Genomic DNA, 19,551 nt, shown 5'->3' on the forward strand with positions numbered 1-19,551 from the left:
TTTTTTTAAGATTATAGGAGTACATATAAAACCAAATCAACTACAGCTACAGTAGCATGTATGCAGTTGGTGGTTTGGAATTGATTACACCGCAAGCGTGGATCACAATTCACACCACACCGCCGCACCCCTCAAATTAAAGTCTCACACACCTTGAGCCCGCAACACTACTTTTTAATTATATACATATATATAATTCTAGCTATATAGCATCGATATTACTCCCTCCGGACTCTTTTGTAAGTTCAGTCTTAGTGAAATTTCATTTGAGTTTCATGAAATGTGAGAGGAGTTTCATCCTCATAATACTCATCCGATTCGATTATCTAGTTTTTGCTCTAGGTAACTGTATGATAAAACTATAAATTGAGACTAGCCTAAAGCCTGTGATGAGGAGGATAATAGAGGCAGATGGATGGACCAAACAAAAGTCCAGTGTGTGAACTGCTCCTATCCAGCAGCAGGAGTGTGGTGGGGTGGGCCCCCAAAGCCGGTGTGAGTTCTTCCTCCTACCAAGAAAGGGAAGGGAAGGGACGGGTCCGGAGTCGCTAGCAGCCATCTCTGTCTGCCTCCTCAGGCTGTCCTCACGTGGTTAACGTTTTCCTTCCCGTTCCCCAGCGGCGCCGGCGCCGGCGAGGTCGCTTCACCATCCCATCCATTAATTCCTCTCTAACAAAATATAATCTCCATTGATTGATTCATCTCCAGCAGAGGCCTACTTCTGCGGGGGACGCGGGTCCCACCCATCCCACCTCATAATCACCATTAATTAACAAGCTTGACAAAAAAAAAGCACACCCTTGCTGCTTGCTTGCTAGTAGTATAAAAGAGAGGAGCTGCCTGTCTCTGTTCCATCCCAATCCACCACCCCTCATCTACTTGCTAGTCTCAGTCTGCTGACCACCAGGCCCAGGGAGGAAGAGAGGAGGATGATGGAGGTGGAGAAGCCGTGGGAGACTGGCGTGCAGCACCAGCCGGAGCCGGCCATGGACGACGAAGCAGAGGACGCTGACGGGGGCCTCCAGACAAGGGAGATGAAGAAGAAGACGATGGTTAACCCGGGCCATGGCGACAACGTAGGCGATGTGGTGGTGGAGGAGCTCCTCAAGGCGGCGGCGGCGGCGGCTGCGGCGGCAGCAGAGGAGCAGGAGGACAAGAGCGTCTTTTTCGATCCAGCCAAAGGTAATAGCAGTACATACTGTCTTCATTATATTCATTGCTTTCATCTCGTCTCCTCTCCTTGCATTTGCAGTCAGTCAGTCAGTCAGTCCAAGCTGGAGATTTGATTTGGTTTCTTCCATTGCCTGCTTACTCTCCTTGCATTTGCTTGTACCCTCAAATTCAATGTTATTTTTTTTTCTAGCTAGTAGCCTAGTACTAGCATTTTTTACTTGTTTTCTTTCGGTCGGAAAATAGAGGGTCAACTCCTGTTCCTGCCTGTGTGTCTGCATCATTTCTGCTGCTCATTTTTGTCCCCTTTCTGGCTATTAACTAGTAGTTACTACACATACCCAACGCTAGTACAGTACTACTCTGAGATCGAGCATTTTGTGGGGTGCCCTCAACCATCACAAAACATCATGTGCGCGGTATACTAATTTACCCTTATTACCTGCTTCTTTTTACCACAACTGCATCTGCATGCCATGCCACTCTTCTTAATTAGCTGCACAGAAGAGATCATTAGAGATATACGGAGCACCAGGCTTTGTGTGTGAGTAGGGACCAAGGCAGTCGCAAACTGCAGAATCTTGCGCCTACATATATGGCCACCACACCACCGCACCAGCCTGCTAGCAAACAAAAACTGCATATGTGGATCACGACTCATTTGGAGCCACGCACCTTTCATTCTTTTGCAAAATTTCAATTCCCGGTCATGTTCGCCATCTCTTATTTATACGCTTGCAAATCAGACCATGAGTTCCTGCAACTAGCTGCTGTCTTGGGAACCAGAACCACTTCCTTTTCTCCCCTGGGTGGGTGCTGTTCGTCTTCTTTGCAAAGGAACTAGCTTAGTAGTATGTCTCTTTACAAGGACACTCAAGGTTTGTCTGTCGCCGTTCCTATTCTTAGCTGTAAAGTTCGACTTTTTCGTTAGCCCACGAGTCCAAACTGGCATTCTAAGGTATGGTGTAATATGAACTGTACGAGATTCTTGTTTTCTTGGTCTCTAACAATACTACTTTCTCTTCCAATCTTCTGGAATAAAACTATTCATCATAACTGTACTTCTTACTAGTATATGTGTTTAGCAACAGGAACAATTGCCATCAGTATTCATAATAATTAAGACTATTCGTTATGAACCTCAAATATGCCTGAATAACTCCTGGAGTGCATGTAAAATAACTTTTCAGTTGCACCAGAACCTTGTGATTTTAGGAAAACCATCCTCCCCTCTTCTGTTTACCGAATTCGGACCCACCCCATAGCTAGAAATTATTTGCTACTGCTTGTGGATACATCCACAGTGAAATTCTTCTAGTCACGGGTACAGGGTTAGTCGGTTAGACTTTCAAAGCGGATCCAAAAAGTTACCTTTCTATTTCTCGACTGAAGGTCTATGGAAGTGCCGGCACTGCGATTGGACGCACCGCTTGAGTGGTCCGTGCACAGATCATATCCTCAATCATCAAGGATATTGCCAAATTGCGAGCAATGTTGAATCGTTAGTTCAGAGTGGACCATTTTATTATTCGCCAAACAAAGGTTAGTCTTAAGTATTCGCAAATGTAGGATCATAGCGATCAGCTCCTCAAATTCCCTTTCACATGCTACAAGATAATGAGAAGAAATCCAGGCAAACACTCATTCAATACTAAATAATTAACGAGAGGCTACCATTTCGTATTCTTTCTATTTGCATTCAGCTACTTCTGCTTTGTCTGTCTGGCTTCATTTCTTTGCACTTTCTTCTCATCATTTCCTAAGTTTCTTACTGCACAAAGCATACTCTTATATATGGCAAAAGAAAAAAAAAGTAGCTCCACAATGTCAGAACTAGTACTGATGTCGCTACTCTACTTTTGGTTTCAGTTTCTGATCATGCTACTGATGAAGATGAAGTTACGGAACTGGTGCAAGTTGAAGGCCAAAAGGAAAACTCGAATGAAACTTCAATTGCAGAAGCCAAAGGGACTGAGGAAGAGGAAAACGTCAATGATCAAGAAACTAACCAAAGTTCAAGCAATGGCAAGTTGGAAAATGAGTCACACTCTAATGGTGTGCATGAAATCTCTAGGGGTGCTGAAACCATGACTGTTGCAGTGGGAGAAGCACAGCCGCTCAAACTGATAGCAGCAATAGGCGAGAGCAAAAATGTCTTGCCAAACTGGAGCGGTGTTCTTGACATTCCCAATGGCAGCACAAGTACAACTGAAGTTCATGAAATTGAAGTTGAGAAGGATGAAAATGGCACCAAGGATAAAGTGAACATTCAAGAGTACGATCTTGAGAAAATCCTTGATGAACAAGAGACTCATGACCTCTATTGTCCCAACTGCAAATCATGCATAACCCGAAGGGTGATCCTTAAAAAGAGGAAGAGAACAGTAAGACAAGCAAAGCGTGAGGAACCACCAAAAAGACCACAGCTTGAAGAGCCTTCTGCCAATGTTTCAAACCAAACTCCAGTTGAAAGCCATGATCAAGAATCGCCTGAAGTATTTAGATGTTTATCATGCTTCACTTTCTTCATTCCAACAGGTATCTTAAAACTTGCCTTCATGCATTATTATTTACACCTTGTAGTTACACCTGAACTAAAAACCTGAGTTATTATTTACACCTGAACTTCTACACTTCATAGTCTTTTTTTTTCCCCAGTAAAGCATGCTTTCAGTTAAACAAAATTAGCATCAGTGCATTTGAACTTAGGACTGTAGATCTATGACTAATATATCTGAAAATTATTTCTTATGTAGTCTGAGATATGTAAAGAACATGGGTTAACACATGTGGTCACATTTTACTACAAAAGTAAAACTGGAAGTGTTGCATGATTGACATAGATAACTTTCTTTTTGGAAAACTGACAGATAGCATTTATACAAATAAATTTCTAGTTTAGTTTTAAGAATAAAATAATCATAAATCCATGTTCCTGTGCTTACACTAGTGTCGCTAGAAAATCCTATTCCAAATGGACCAGCTTAACTCATGTGTTATCAACAGGTTGTGGTTTTAATATATTCCGTATATTTGAAAGGAGAGCTGCAAACCAACAAGTCCAGGTTCAACGTCCTGCTGCTTCACAAGCGACACCTGAACATTGTGGAAGCTGGCTTCTTTCTTGTTTCCAGACAGTAGATAGTCCCAAGAAATCAACTGATGCAGGTATGTAATGCATATTCCACTTCAGAGGTTTTTTCTAGTGGTTTCTCTGTAGTACAGAATCCAGGTTGATTAGTAATTGAACCACAGTTGACTCTGCCATGCTTTAAACATGCCCAGGCACTATTATAATAACAATGTTCCTCTTAAAGTGTTTTTTTTCTTCTTCTGCTATTTTTCTGTCAGAAGTTCATGAACCAATTATTGCACTGGCGAGTTACTTTTGGTGTTATGAAAGTTTCTCGACCAATGACATTGTTACATACTAAACTATGATAGTTTCTCGACCAATGACATTGTTACATACTTACTAAACTATTTTATTGATGAGCACTTAGTCTGAAGGGTAGCAAGCGCCTGTTAATGTTCTGATCAACAAGCACGTTACAGATTCACAGAAGGAGCCACTGTTAAGTGGCTCACAGAGTTCCGACAATACAATTTCAGTTGAAGACAGAGCATCATCTTCTCAAAGTCATTCTACAGTTGGTGAAGCAGAACAATTGAAGAAACCTTTAGTAGCTGGATCATCTTCTACAGTCCAAACCACCACTGGAAAGAATGAAGAAGAAATTAAACAACCGTTCAGTGAATCCCATGGAACCACATCTTCATATGTAGCAGTTCACACATCATCATCTTCGCAGAGCGAGACAGGTTTGTTTCTCTATAGAATATGCCATCAAGGCACGTAGCCATGCAATAATGATATTTTTGGGTTCACATAGCACAATTTTACTGTGATGTCAGGTAAAACTTAGTAGGTTAGAGGCTGCGCCAGTACAGCTAGCATAAATTTCTACTTGCAAACTATGGAGAAATTCAAAAAAAATTGTCCTTAACAAATAACAGTAGTCTTGTAATGCTACCAAAACAGAAGATAGAATAATAAGATATAACAATGTTACATGGAAATTATGACTTGCGCCCTTTTTATTTTCTATTAGAAAAGAACCAGAGGATAGATCAGGAAACTTAGAATCATTAATCTACAGAGGTTAGTTGCAGAATTACGGTTTGTTTAGGACTAGTTAAATCAGCTAGTATCAGAGTGGTGCAAAAGAGTAACAGATATGTGTGAAACTCCTCGGCAGGATTATTCACACAGACAGGACATGTGGTAACTGAGCAGCGAGGCGGAGCACACCAAGAACAGATTCCTCCCTCAAAACCTGCTGATGATATGATTAGTGGCATTCACCTGGGTCACAAACAAGGTAGGTCTGATGAATTTGTATAAAGTAAGTAATGTGCATGCTTACATTGCCAATTTGTTTTCTTACAGATATTCAAGGAAACACAACAGGAGCCTCTGGGAACAACTCATTTTTCAACCAACCGTTTTTCAATCCTGAACTTGAAGTCCCAGCAAAAGTTTTGCCAGGTATGGTGCATTTGGTTGTCAGATATCTCGTTCACACTATTTTGAGGTTCCATTTACAAGTACTGCTCATATGAAGAAAATATTTGAGCATTATTTGTCACCTCCAAATATTACTTGCTTGTCTAAGCATCCTAAAATAACATGGAGCACATCGGTGATGTCAGCTAACCTTGAACAGCATTTCATCCCGAAGTAGTGCGATATTTTCTCCCTATGTTTACATGTCATTTGGGATTGTTTTTGTTTATATTGTAAACGATGATGGCATGTCATCCTGCAGGAGTCGAAAACCTGACAGGTGAGAAACCAACTCCAGTTATTACTCAACCAAGTGAGTCGCCTCATATAGTAGTGCCAGTCCCTGAGGCTACCGTATCGGAGACAGCAGTTCACCCTGCACCATTAGATCAAAGGGATGAATGGGACATACTGAAAGCCATAGTGTATGGTGGCCTTGTTGAATCAATCACGAGCCTCTCGGTTGTGTCAGCAGCAGCAGCAAGTGGTGCCAAGACTCGTAAGTTTCTTTGTTGGTTCTTGTATTGTATTGCTGAGCTACTTTGAAACTCAAGTCAAAAAACTTTTTCTGACTTAGCTCCCCTGGTGTTGATGTAATCATGTTATTCATTTGCAGTGGACATATTCATCTTGGGCATAGCAAACCTTATTGGAGGGCTTCCCCTAATTTACCACAATGTAACATACTTCTCTTGGCTGGATTGAATTTTACGCATCCTCTTTGCGGTCACCATGTGACCCACATCTGACAAATTCAAGTTTCCCTTGTTGCGAACAGATTGCTGATCTGCGAAACACAGGAGATGTGGCCGAAAGCAGTGAGCAAGTGGGACACTACTGGTTGGAGCTTGGAAGGCGAAGAAAGTACCGGCTTCACATGGTGGTAGCCATACTGTCATACATCCTCTTCGGGCTGCTACCACCAGTCATCTACGGACTGTCATTCAGGATGAGTAACAACAGGGAGAACAAGATGATGGCGGTCGCTGCTGCATCTCTCATGTGCATTGGGTTGCTCGCGATTGCGAAGGCACATGTCAAGAGACCCAGGACATACATTGCAACCCTCCTGTACTACCTGTCCATCGGATTCAGCAGTTCTGGGCTGTCATACGTTGCAGGCGTGCTCATCACAAGGCTCCTGGCACACTTTGGTCTCATTGATCAGGGTGGTGCATCAGCTCCTGCTCCTCCAAGTCTGTTATTTTCTCAAGCAATGGGTGCAGGCGCAGCCACCTGGGCTTCATATTGAGCCTAGACTGGAGTTCCTTTGTTTTGATGGTCTATGAAATTATCCCGGCGCACATCTGCATGACAACACTCCTTTGATTCACTGAGTTTTAATTAGCAGCACTCGACCACTGTATAATCTTTATGAATGAGCTTTTTCTGTACCAAAACCCTGTTATCCTACTTTTGACAGGAACATATTATCAGCTACAATCTCCTTTTGTCACATCAGCATCAGCTTATTGGATGCAATAGCACATCAAAATATAAGTAAACATCATCTTACATCAGTGCAAAGTGTTACAGACATTGAAGGCAGCTAATGGAGATGTTTGACACCTATCCCAACTACATACCTCACATTGCCTCCTATATACAGATATCCTGAAACTAGGAGTCAACCGAAACTGTGAGGTGGACTGGTGGTACCAGGCAGGCCATGTCTACAATTTCGCTGATGAAGAACAGTACCAAGGCTGCAGCTATTGCTTCTGAGCGGGTTTTCCAGTCCAGTTAGTCTTGACTGCCACTAGGATCTTCTCAGGGTTGAACGGACCGGATTCATGATCCATGATTTGGCTCTTCCACCTCATGCCTTCGGTAATAGCTTGTACCTTTCCCAGCACCTCAACTGTGTCCCTGATGATCACAGTCCCTTCAGGTCTTAGAATTCGGTCCATCTCCAGGAGGATGTATGTTATGTCACACCTGCAACAAGTCCATTAATATCTACTTGCTTAAGCTGGATGTTTTACACATTACGACCCAAATACTAGCAGAAAAAGCAAATAAACCTATTAATCTGTACTGTAAAGAACCACAGATCTTCAGTGAAGTGAATGCAGGAAAAAAAAACATGTCTTAGAGTGAAAACTAGTTATTTCATTACCTATCCTGATAACTGCTGAAAATGTTATCAGCATGGATGAGGTCATATGTCCTTGGATACGTTGAGAAAGCCTCACACCAGTCCTGGTACATGCCAATAAACCCTCGCTCATAAATAACACCAAGGGTATCATAAGGAGAACCTGAAGGAACGACATTCATCACCCAAAGAGGGTACTTCATCAGTGCAGCTGCAAGACCCCCCATCCCTGCATTCATGTCCATCACATTCCTGTATCATCTTTTACCCAGTGGTGGAATCAATTTCTTGTAGTGATTTACTCTCTCTGACCACAACTTGCTATCTTCTTGGAACTTCTCAGGAGTAAGGCCTGGAACTGAACCTTGGGTTATTCTTGGGGGAACAGCCGATGCTCTTTTTGGCCATTGCTCAAGAGCTCCACCAGCAACTTCATCTTCACTCTTCACATCTGGAAGAGGAGATATGCAAGTTTCCATCTTCTTGTACCTAAATTGTTCAATCAGGATGAGCTGCTGCAATCAATAAACACTTCACATGAAGAGAGTAAAAGTGTAAAACAAAAGAAATCTTACCAAGCAGAATCTACATCATTGCCATTACAAATCTGCGGAGCATCATAGACCTTCCTACTATCAACACATTCAATATGGTTGATAGGTTTCTGCCATATAGCAAGATCACCTTTCTCTACAACCTTCTTCCAGCAGGGACGTTTCGCCAAGTCCTCAATCTCATCTTGCTCTTGCTTCAGGTCTTCTTCTGTCCTCTCCCACCCCTTAAAGTGCCTTTTCCAATGGATTGGAGGCCCAGAGAGGATCCAGTAGCCCCCTGGTCTAAGAACTCTGTCTACTTCAATCAGATAGATACCGTCTGTTGAAACCCATCATGTGGGGTTAGACTCAATCAATTTGTGTTCAATGTAATGTAGTTACTGTAAGCCATACACATAATGAAACAACAAGACTTTACCAAACTTATTCCATGGGATCAAACATCTAGAGCAGTGCGCCATGTCAAACGCTCTAGCGGGATATGGGATTCTCTCAGTCCCCATCACTCCAATCATGGATGGCACCCCACGCTCCAATGCAAACTGCACCTGTGCCTCGTGTGAATCCCTTGGTGCAAATGACATGGTGATGATGTTCCTCTTCATAAGATAGGCACCCCAACTTGCAACCTGTACAACAGCAAGGATATAACATCTCTCTAAATTCTGGAAACTCTTTTTTTAGTTCTAGAGAATAATAACACACACAATATCATAGAAAAATGGCTCAGGTCACTCACCCCACATCCAGTATCAAGTGCAGTTCGGATGTTGCCATCGTTCAATGGTATAAGAGCATTTATGTTGTCAATATAAGCATCAGCACCGGGTGAAATATGGAGCTGCTCTCTCTCAAGGTGATAGAGGTTCGTTTTCTTTGCAAGTTTTCGATCTGAAACCGGGTTCGGTGTTTCAAAAGGAAATGCTCCATAAGTTCCGTTCCTCGGTTCATCACCCTTCCTCTTCTCTCGGTGGAGCGTTTTTCATGTTGGCAATCTTTCGTCGCTATACCTTCCGGCTTTCAGAGCAATCAGTTGGTCATGCTCTTCACTCTGTTCTTGGAGGGGCTCCCGATGGTTTTCATGTTCTGCAAGAATCTCCTCGCCATTTTCGCTTTGCGGTTGCCTCTAAGGATGTGGGCTTGTTCATTGCTTCTAAGCGCCGCATTGTGGCAGAAAGCTTTGATGTCTATTTCCATCTTTGGAGAGATGGTGGCCCGAATTGGACCAAAGAACTCAAGAAATGGCAGCAAGAAGAAGATTCACAGTGGACTCTTGTGACTAGCAAGAAAAAGAAAAAGAAAAGCTTTGTCAAGTCAGTGATCTTCAATGAGCAGATTGAACTTCCATCTCCAGAAATCAAATCTCGTCCAAATCACAACCAGGCAGCTCCGATCAAGCCAGTGATTGCTCCTTCAACCTTTGCAATTCGAATTGGGTCAGTGTTATGTCCTCTCGACTCTGGTACTAAATCGCAGGTTTCTTCAGCCATCAACGATGACAACAGTAATCAGGGACCCCTAATAGTGCTTAAGCCGCAACAAGCTGCTCAGACCTCCAGCTGCCTGCCTAACCCCTGCTTTCAAATTCCAAATTCTGGAGCTGTGGTTGTTGATGGGACGGTGGCAGCTCACAACAGTACGTCACATTTACCCTCTCCACAGTTTCCCAAGGGCAACCAGTCAACACCTACAGGGCATCATGAGCCTACGTCGGCGTGGCTGCAGCATTCGGCGCGCACGTCTCAGTCGGCGCACACGTCCCATCATTTACCTAAGCGATCTAAATGCTGTTACCGCTGCCTCTCTCCCAGACACCTAATTAGGTTTTGCAGGGGAAGGATTAGGTGCAGGTTCTGTTATCGCCAGGGGCATATTGAAAAGCAATGCTACACAAAACAGGCCATCAACCGTGATGTTTGGAGGCCCAAACCGCAGTCCAAGATGCAGCTAAACAGTGCAGTACACCCCTCACGTGAGAATCGAGAGCTGGAGTTAACACGCGAGCAGAAGCCTCATTTCAATCCGGAGAGCGTCGACAAGCCTTTACCCGCCCCAAACTCTTCGTCTCCTCCTCCAGCTCCGCCCAACACCGCTACTCAGGACACTCCACCCCACGCAAAAGCAACTCTGATGACCAACTTCCCTGCTCCACAGCACGACCCAGAGGGAGATAAGATGGCCAACCTTGTGGAGCAGAATATAATGGCCAACCTAGTGGAGCAGAATATGCATCATCTCCCACAGCAAGATGACCCGGTGACCATCAACCAAATTGATGAGCCAGAAAGAGAAGTATCGATCTCACCATGTAACCAGTCTGTTGCCCTTTTCATTCGGGGTGGCACATCGGCGCAGCAAGTGGTGCTTCAGAAACATGATTTGATGCTGATAGATGAAGCTCAGCCCCAGGAATTTCCGCAATGGATCCCTTCTTTTGTAACTCAGAAGTTGCAGGACCTCATGAACACAGCTCTCCCAGCAAATAAGGATCAAGCATGGTGGAACAACCTGCCTTTCAATCCAGTCAGAATCAATTTGCAGCTCATGGGGCCGGATCAACAAAGCATAAGCCTGTCACTACAAGCTCCAATGTCTTCTGGCCAGGCATCTACATCTTCTTCTTATCAAAGGGTAGAATATGACTACCCCAAAGAATATTTGCTGGCAGTAACAAGGATTCGCCTGACTGATCCCTCTTCCTCAAAAGAAGCTGAGCATCCTGCTACTCACCAGTCCACCACGCAGCCACAGGCTCTCTCTCTACTGGAGATGGGTACCCCTGCTCCTGCTACTGAAGATAAGGTTTACCAAAAGAGAAGATTCAAGCTGCAGCAGGACTTAAAACTGAAGCTCAACAAGAGAGCAAGAAGCAGAGTCATCAGGAAACGGCAAACAACAGCAGATATTGCAGCCTTGCTTCAGCTTGTCCCAGTTCACAGCAAAGACCAAGAACACCAAAACAAGGGGAAAGGAAAAGTAAATGAGGGAACTCCAATGGACACAACAGACCTTAGAAGAAGCCACAGGTTGCAGATCTTGAATCAAGGTTACAAGCCGGGTTCTACAACCCAACAAGGTTCCCGACATTATCAGACACCTGTCATGCCATCCTCCCCATCAGCATCACCTCAGCAACACCAAAGCAATATCAACAACTTCTCATCGGAGGAATTCCCTGGCCCTGTCAAATTTCCTGAACTGGCTGATCTCCAAAATTTGTCGGCACCCTACCCTATGATTCCTCCACAGGCCATCCAAGTTGTGGCAAAGGAGACATGTGGCATACCTCCTGTGGAGGTGTCCCTAGAATTGTTGATGAAGTCACAAACAGATTGTTGATGGCCATGGCGACTAACAATAAGAATAGGTCCTGGAACATTCTCAATTGGAATATCAGAGGGATAAATGAAGAGGATAAATGTAAAGCAGTTAAGGAAAAAATAGAAGAAAGTGTGGCAGTTGTGTACTGCATCCAGGAAACAAAGAGAACAAGTTTCGATCCTTTCTTTGTAAAAAAATTTGCTCCCCGACGTTTCAACAAATTCGTTTACTCCCCCTCTAGAGGGGCATCAGGTGGCATTATTATGGGCTGGAATGAGTCAATCTTCACGGGTCAAGTTGTGGAAATCAATTTGTTTGCTATCACAGTCCATTTCACCTCCAACCACAACAATGACATATGGACCCTGACCACAGTTTACGGCCCAAGTCATGGACCTGACAGGGATTCCTTCATAGATTGGATAAATAACTTAAACATCAGCCCTTCAGAAAACTGGATTATTGTAGGAGACTTCAATTTTTACAGATCCCCAGAAGACAGAAACCGACCAGGGGGGAATTTCCAAGATATGAATACTTTCAACTCCATCATTAGCAATCTTGGCATCATAGAGATCCCACTCAAGGGAAGAAACTATACTTGGAGTAATATGCAGGACAATCCTCTCTTGGAGCAGTTGGACTGGTGCTTCACCTCTCTAAACTGGACAATGGCCTTCCCAAACACCTTGATGTTGCCTTTAGCTCACCATACTTCAGATCACGTCCCATGCATGGTTCAAATTGGCACTTCAATACCGAAAGCAAAGATTTTCAGATTTGAAAATTTCTGGGTGGAGCATCCTGGTTTCTTTGATGTGGTTCAAGGGGCCTGGAATGTTGAAGTCAGATCCTCTTCTAGTGCAACTATGGTGGCTGCTAAATTCAAGAATCTGAGGAGAGCTTTGAAAAGATGGAGTAAAGGGCTGTCTAATTTCAAAATCAAAATTCAGAACTGCAACAGGGTTTTAGAAGTACTGGATAAGCTTGAAGAAAATAGAAGGCTCTACTTACATGAGGCCAATTTCAGAAATATCTTGAAAAATCATGTCTCTAGGCTGATAATGTACAAGAATACTTATTGGAAACAAAGGTACACGAGCAGATGGGTGGTTCTAGGGGATGAGAATACTAAATTTTTTCACTCCGCTGCAACTGAACGGTATAGAATTAACACAATTTCAAGTCTACAACTCCCTAGTGGTAATTTAGTGGTTGGGCATAATGAAAAAGCAGCCTTGCTGTGGGAAGCCTTCAAGGAAAGAATGGGACAAAGTGATAACCCAGAATTGTTATTTGATCTGAGCGCTCTCATCACTGGTTTTCAGAATCTGGATTCCCTGATGGAGCCTTTCACTAAAGAAGAGATTGACGATATTGTTAAGTCCATACCTGCAGACAGAGCTCCAGGACCAGATGGTTTCAATGGTTTTTTCCTCAAAAAATGCTGGCATATTGTAAAGGAGGATATCTATAAGCTTTGTTTTGATTTCTACAATGGCATAGTGGACTTACAGCCCATCAACAATTCTTATATCACCTTGGTACCGAAGATCAACAATCCTTCCAGGGTCAATGACTACAGGCCAATCTCTCTTCTAAACATAGTTCTCAAAATCTTGACTAAGCTTTTGGCAAACCGGCTACAACCTTTTCTTCTAAAGATGGTTCACCAAAACCAGTATGGTTTTATAAGAAACCGAACAATCCAAGATTGTTTAGCTTGGGCCTATGAGTATCTTGCACAATGTCACAAGTCCAAAAAGGAAATTGTGATCCTAAAGCTAGACTTTGAGAAGGCATTTGATAAGATTGAGCATCAGACAATCACTGCCATGCTTAATAGTCTTGGTTTTCCAGAAAAATGGATTGGATGGGTGCAGACTATCTTGAGATCAGGATCCTCCTCGATTCTTTTAAATGGAACGCCAGGGAAAACTTTTCACTGCAAAAGAGGGGTCAGACAGGGTGACCCCCTATCCCCCCTTCTGTTTGTTCTTGCAGCAGAGCTTCTCCAATTTATAGTCAATAGGGCAGCAACTATGGGGCTCCTGTCAAACCCCCTTCATCCTACTTCTGCACATGACTTCCCAGTTGTTCAGTACGCAGATGACACCATCTTGATCATGAAAGCCTCTCAGCGAGAGCTTTTTTGTCTAAAAGGAATCCTGCATTCTTTCTCGGAGTCAACAGGCCTCAAGGTAAATCACAGCAAATCTTGCCTCATCCCCATAAATATTCACCAAGAAAAGGCTGAGCAATTGGCTGCGGTATTTGGATGTCAACTAGGATCTATGCCTTTCACCTACCTTGGCCTACCGATGGGCACAACAAAACCGAAGGTTGAGGATTATGCACCACTGATTTCCAAAGTGGAAAGAAGACTGTCTGCGACCTCCTATTGGCTGTCTACCGCTGGCAAGCTAACCTTAGTTGTTGCAGTTCTAACGGCAATGCCGACCTATGCTATGTGCACTTTAAAGCTTCCTGCTACAGTCATCAAAGCCATTGACAGAGCAAGAAAAGATTGCCTGTGGAGAAAGAATGACGGTTCTGGTAAACCCCTAATTGCTTGGTCTAAAGTAACTACTCCCAAGAAAAATGGAGGGCTAGGGGTCAAAAACCTAAGAATCCAAAACCAAGCTTTGCTCATCAAACATCTGCATAAATTTTACAATAAAATGGATGTCCCTTGGGTTCAGCTTGTTTGGACAGCTTACTATGGTAATGGTGCAGTGCCACATGCAACCAGATTGAAAGGGTCTTTTTGGTGGAAGGATGTTATGGAATCGATTGATCATTTCAGAGGGATTGCAGCTCCTTGGACTGGAAATGGGAGTACTTTCCTGCTCTGGCAGGATATCTGGAATGGGCAAATGCTTCAGTCTAAATTCCCCCATTTATTCACTTATGCTACTAACACCAATATCACTCTAGCCACTTATCTGAATAACCAGGACATTCAAGCAAACTTCCAGCTCCCTCTATCTCAAGTGGCAATGGAAGAATTTCACAGTTTCAATGATTACATTCATAGTCAGATGCAAAATTTACAAGGTAATGATGTCTGGACCTACAGCTGGGGCAATGCGATCTACTCTTCACAAAAATTATACAAGAAAGCTTTCACATCAATCACACCACCTGATCCTTTCAGGTGGATCTGGAGGACAAAACTCAGTAAAAAAATAAAAGTTTTCATCTGGCTACTTCTCCGAGACAGAATTAATTCTAGAAACCTTCTAAAGAGAAAGCACTTCATTGATGAGAATGAGGAGGCAAACTGTGTGATGTGTCATCCGGCACCAGAAGAAACAACTTATCACCTCGTTTTCCAATGCCCTTTCAGTGAACTTTGCTGGGACTTTCTGCATATTGGCTGGGACCACACTCTAGACTTCTTCCAAACCATGATCAAAGCACAACAGGATTTTGGGCAACCTTTCTTCATGGAGGTTTTCTCTATTGCAGCCTGGGAAATATGGAAGCAAAGAAATGGTTACATCTTTAGAAACAAAATTCCTAGTTTTCAAGCTTGGAAGACTTGCTTCATCGATACCATTAAATGGCAGTTGCTTAGGTGTAAAGAATCAGAGCATTCTGTAGTGCTAGCGTGGCTAGATTCAATTTAGTTTCCTTCCTTTTTTCTTTCAATCCCCTCCCTCTTTCTCTCGGTTTGTACAGTTTCTAACCCTAACTTGTATTCTTTCCTTTTTTAATATATATATTTATACCACAGTAGGGGTTTTCCCCTACTGTTTTCCCCTTCAAAAAAAAAAAATATAAGCATCAGCACCATGTGGAAACATGGTGCCACCTCCAGGGAATCTAAGCAGGTCTCCCTCAACTTGAATCCAATTCTGTACTGCCTTCTCAATACTGAGTTCCCGATGAGGAATGTTATTGTACCAAGCATAGTCCCGACTTTTCGGCCACTCGAAGGGATTCTTATAGCCTGGAGGTGCAGGAACCAAGCAGCGGAGCATGTCCTCTTTCTTAGGGCAGTGCCTCTCCCTGTACTGCATCATATTCTTTGGGAACTTCCTTGCCCTCCTCGGGTCCTGGCAGGGGGTATACTCGCTGTACTTGAGCTGGCAAGATGGGAATTTCTCTGGCGCAAGCGCGGGTTCGTTGAAGCTGACCTGGTGGTGGGCTTGGAAATCCAGGAGAGTACCAGAGGATCGCACCAGATTATCGCACCTTGTTTTAGTGCTTATGAATGATGGCTTGATGCTGTTGGAGGTGCCTTGCCAAGCCCCAAGAATGTATGATGTGACACAGAGCCCAATGACGCCTATGGTCAGTGTTACACGCATCCTTTGGAATTCTGGGTGGCGGAGCTTGGGGGATCCATCCTGTTCTTTTGCCATTAGAGCTGCGAGAGATGAAGATGTGCTAAGTAAGTCAAGTGCATGGAGAGGAAAGCTAAACCCTGAGGACGGCGAAACTAAGTTTACTAGCTGCACTCTAAAAGGGACGATCTGGCAACCATACAGTGCATAAGAAGTCCGGTACGGCATTCCTGAAGGATAGTGGCGGCAAGAGATAGTAAAGAAAGGCAGTGCCACCTTCATCATCCCTGTCTTACAGCCTTTGTAAAGTAATAACATGTGCAACTAAACTGCAGAGCAGATGGGAAGCAAAAGCGACGCCGTGTAGTCCTTGAGTGCGCATGTATGTAACGATGACAGGCATGAAGTGAGCAGGGCCGGGGTAAGAAAGTCTGCCATTTTGCAGGCAAGGGATGGCATTGCAGAGCAGATACAAAATCCTCAAAGTTTGGGCAGTGGATGTGTGGAAAGCCCAACCAGAGGAAAAGAGAAACGAAAGGTTTCTCTCTATCTCTCTCATGAACTCGCTCATTCGGCCCCCAACATTGCATCAAGCGACGGAGGGTAAAAAAAAAATCATCTTTGGATTAACAAGAAAAAAAATATCAAGGAGGTGGAGGCGATAAAAGTCTTATGTATGTATGCCGATGATGATGTCATACTATTCTCGAACGATCGGTAAGTACAGCGGGTGTAATGGGAAAACAGGTTATGGAATGGCAGTTTTCGATAGAGTGAAGGAAAAAGGGAAGGAATTAAGAAAATTGGAGCATGAAACCCATACCTCGACTCGACTGTTAGGGTATGGAATGAAACCGCAGGAAGCAGCGATTTGAAGGCACCGAAGGATCCCCAAACCCCCGAGCAGTTGCCGCCGCCGGAGCAGACTGAGTGAGCGCCGCAAGGGAAGGGATGAGAGAGAGAGAGGGGTGGCGAATGGACGAAATGCCGCCGGTAGTGGTGGTCCCCACTCGACGTCATCCAGCTATCTATCGGAGCCGTCCATCTCATCAGGTTATAGGCGGAGAAGAATGTTTAGGTGTGTTTGGCAGGGCTCCAAAAGGAGCTCCAGCGCCGGCTCCACACGGAGCCCTGGCAAACGGGGTGCAGCACCGCGGCTCCGGAGAACGGAGGAGATGGAGCCACAAAATTGTGGCTCCACGTGGCTCCGCGGAACACCTGGACCGCATTGCCCTCCCAGCGCCTTGGAGGAGGAAGCGCTGTTGGACGCCGGGAGATGGTGGCGCGGGCGGAGGTGGCCGGGAGGCGGTTATTACTAGCCACCATCCACCAACTACTAGCCAGTAAGCAGTACTGCTCTCACATACTAAATCAGCACCAGCCACCAGCTACTAGCCAGTTAGCAGTAGTACTCTCTTATAACAAATCAGTAATAGTCATCAGCCACAGCCAAGTGAACAGAGTGATTGTTTATTACCATTTTCCTTGATGGGCCTCGCAAGCGATCGAGTCCCACAAAAGTGAGGCTATCTCATAAAAATAGGTACGGTGAGGCTATCAAAATAAATAAATAAATTACCAGCAGTAGGAGAAAAACGAAATAAAGCACTGCAGATAGCTAGATAGTCACAGCTGACATACATGAAGAGATGGAGGGGGTTGCTTTCAGAAAAAAACCAAAAAAAAATCAGAGAGATATATTTGCATGTCCACTTAGCCGCTCCCGATAGATCAAGTTAACAACATGTATGGAGCTCGATCCAAGTGAAAGAGAAGCAAGAGTGTCAATGTCCGAGCAGCACAACGACTCCAATGCCACGTGTCATATATTTTCAAAATGAAGTATATGCAATATATATTGTGACTGTAGTAGTAGCTATGTGCTTTTACAGCGTTTCATTCTATTTGGACCGATCTGCACTTACGAAATCATCAAGTGGGCTGGCCTATTTCACAATAGCTAGGCTATTTCTAAAAGGGCATCAGTTGCGACGCCCCTGAATTTGAGGCTTTGTCGGTCGTTGCCATCGTACGGACACTTCATCGATCATACACCCGCCTACAAAGCGAGTTGCTACTATACCTTGCCTTCTTCCAGAGGTGTCGTAGTCAAGGCCAGCATGAACCGGAGGGGGATGCCCGCCAAGTTGAGTGGGACAGTAAGCTTGGAGGTTGGTCATCGCGCAGGAGGAAGAAGAGTCCAACTCAATATAATGTTCTACTAAACACGACCTCTAAATTTTAAACAGTAAGTTTTAAATGCTAAACAGTCGGTCACTTACGTTTATATGTTTATCAGACTAAACGGTCATCTAGACGTGTCGCACGATCATTAAATGGGGTAAATGCATGGTTTATTAAACGGACACACCTGGTGCAGCATTTCAACAGCATGTAACCGTGCTAAACGACAGGTAGAGGTAAACTGTATTATTTAGGCTGTAAATTGTGCATTAATTATTAGATGATTGATTGTTTAATAAATGATAAATAAAGGGAATAAACGACCTGAACGTACGGGTAACAGAAAGAATTAAACGTTATTAGATGGGCTAAATAGCCGCCACGGTTTATAGGCAAATAAAGACAAATCTGCTTGCATTCTTATATGTATACATGAATAAATATGTGTATACTTAATTTCATGCATGCATATGTACAAATATATACACCTGGACTTTTGTATGCATAAATACATATATTAGATGAGCATGCATATTTAACGATATGATATAAAGTTATTCAGCCTGTTTAATTTCATTTAAATACCGTTCAAACCATCTAAACGCTAAAGAGTTACCAACCGTTGAGCAGTAGCGTTTATTTGGCTGGACAAAATTGTTTGCGAGGCAAGGTTATCCGTGCGCATGTGTCGAGGAAGCAAATTCTAGCTGGCAGCAAGGCACACACTACTCCGGGGCATGTGGAACCAGTAACAGTAGATCGATGCCCCCGTTGGCCTCCTTTTCCTTCGAGGATAAGAAGGTACATATATGTCTATCCATCCATCGTCTTTGTATTAAAAAACTACTAAAACAAAAAAAAAATCTAGTACCAAAGAGGTGAGATCTGAGAAACAACCCTAGATGACATGAGACACACGAAAAGAACACAACCAGCAAGGTAATACTCCCTCCGTTTCAAATTATAAGTCATGTCAAGAATCTTAGAGAGTCAAATTTTTCAAGTTTGACTAAATTTATATAGCAAGGTAATAACATTTATGATACCAATTAAATATCATTAGATTCTTTGTTAGTTATATCTTCATAGTATATCTATTTGATGTCATAAATTTTTATATTTCTCTATATAATTTTAATCAAATGTTAAAATAGTTTGACTCTTTAAGATTCTTGGAATGACTTATAATTTGGAACGGAGGGAGTAGTAATTAAGAGAGGCGAGAAGAGCAATTAACCTAGGAGTAGATTGCTTCCTCCTCCTACAGGCGAGGCGAGGAGGTTAATTACCGAGTGCAGTGCACTATATATTTGCAACGACTCGCGCACAAAAAGGAGTTTCCGAGGTTGCCAATTTGACGAATTT

At 43.5% G+C, this 19,551-nt stretch overlaps 1 protein-coding gene and 1 pseudogene across 4 annotated transcripts; one reads left to right on the top strand and one right to left on the bottom strand.

The window, feature by feature from the left end:
* The first annotated feature begins 687 nt into the window (after nt 1-687).
* On the top strand, nt 688-7,242 carry LOC120670110 (membrane protein of ER body 2-like). Of its 4 annotated transcripts, none has more exons than XM_039950111.1 (10): nt 688-1,182; nt 2,563-2,712; nt 3,040-3,708; nt 4,177-4,338; nt 4,726-4,992; nt 5,430-5,552; nt 5,621-5,719; nt 6,000-6,236; nt 6,354-6,415; nt 6,516-7,193. In XM_039950111.1, exons 1-10 carry the CDS (start codon nt 930-932, stop codon nt 6,987-6,989), a joined length of 2,496 nt encoding a protein of 831 aa, XP_039806045.1. In that variant the 5' UTR covers nt 688-929; the 3' UTR covers nt 6,990-7,193. The 4 variants fall into 4 exon arrangements, with proteins under 4 accessions (XP_039806045.1, XP_039806046.1, XP_039806049.1 ...); XM_039950114.1 differs by lacking the exon at nt 688-1,182 and adding an exon at nt 1,901-2,048; XM_039950112.1 differs by lacking the exon at nt 2,563-2,712 and having other exon boundaries at nt 701-1,182; nt 6,516-7,242.
* LOC120670111 lies at nt 7,207-16,992 on the bottom strand (annotated as a pseudogene).
* Between the last annotated feature and the right edge of the window lie 2,559 nt (nt 16,993-19,551).

Source organism: Panicum virgatum, chromosome 4N (assembly GCF_016808335.1).
Source record: "Panicum virgatum strain AP13 chromosome 4N, P.virgatum_v5, whole genome shotgun sequence".
Classification (NCBI taxonomy): domain Eukaryota; kingdom Viridiplantae; phylum Streptophyta; class Magnoliopsida; order Poales; family Poaceae; genus Panicum; species Panicum virgatum.

What these genes read in the sequence shown, in the direction of transcription:
- LOC120670110 (XM_039950111.1), top strand. Translation starts at nt 930, where the DNA reads ATGATGGAGGTGGAGAAGCCGTGGGAGACTGGCGTGCAGCACCAGCCG. An exon ending in CAAGAAATCAACTGATGCAG is followed by an intron (nt 4,339 to 4,725) that starts GTATGTAATGCA and finishes AGCACGTTACAG; the next exon opens with ATTCACAGAAGGAGCCACTG. An exon ending in ATCTTCGCAGAGCGAGACAG is followed by an intron (nt 4,993 to 5,429) that starts GTTTGTTTCTCT and finishes ACTCCTCGGCAG; the next exon opens with GATTATTCACACAGACAGGA.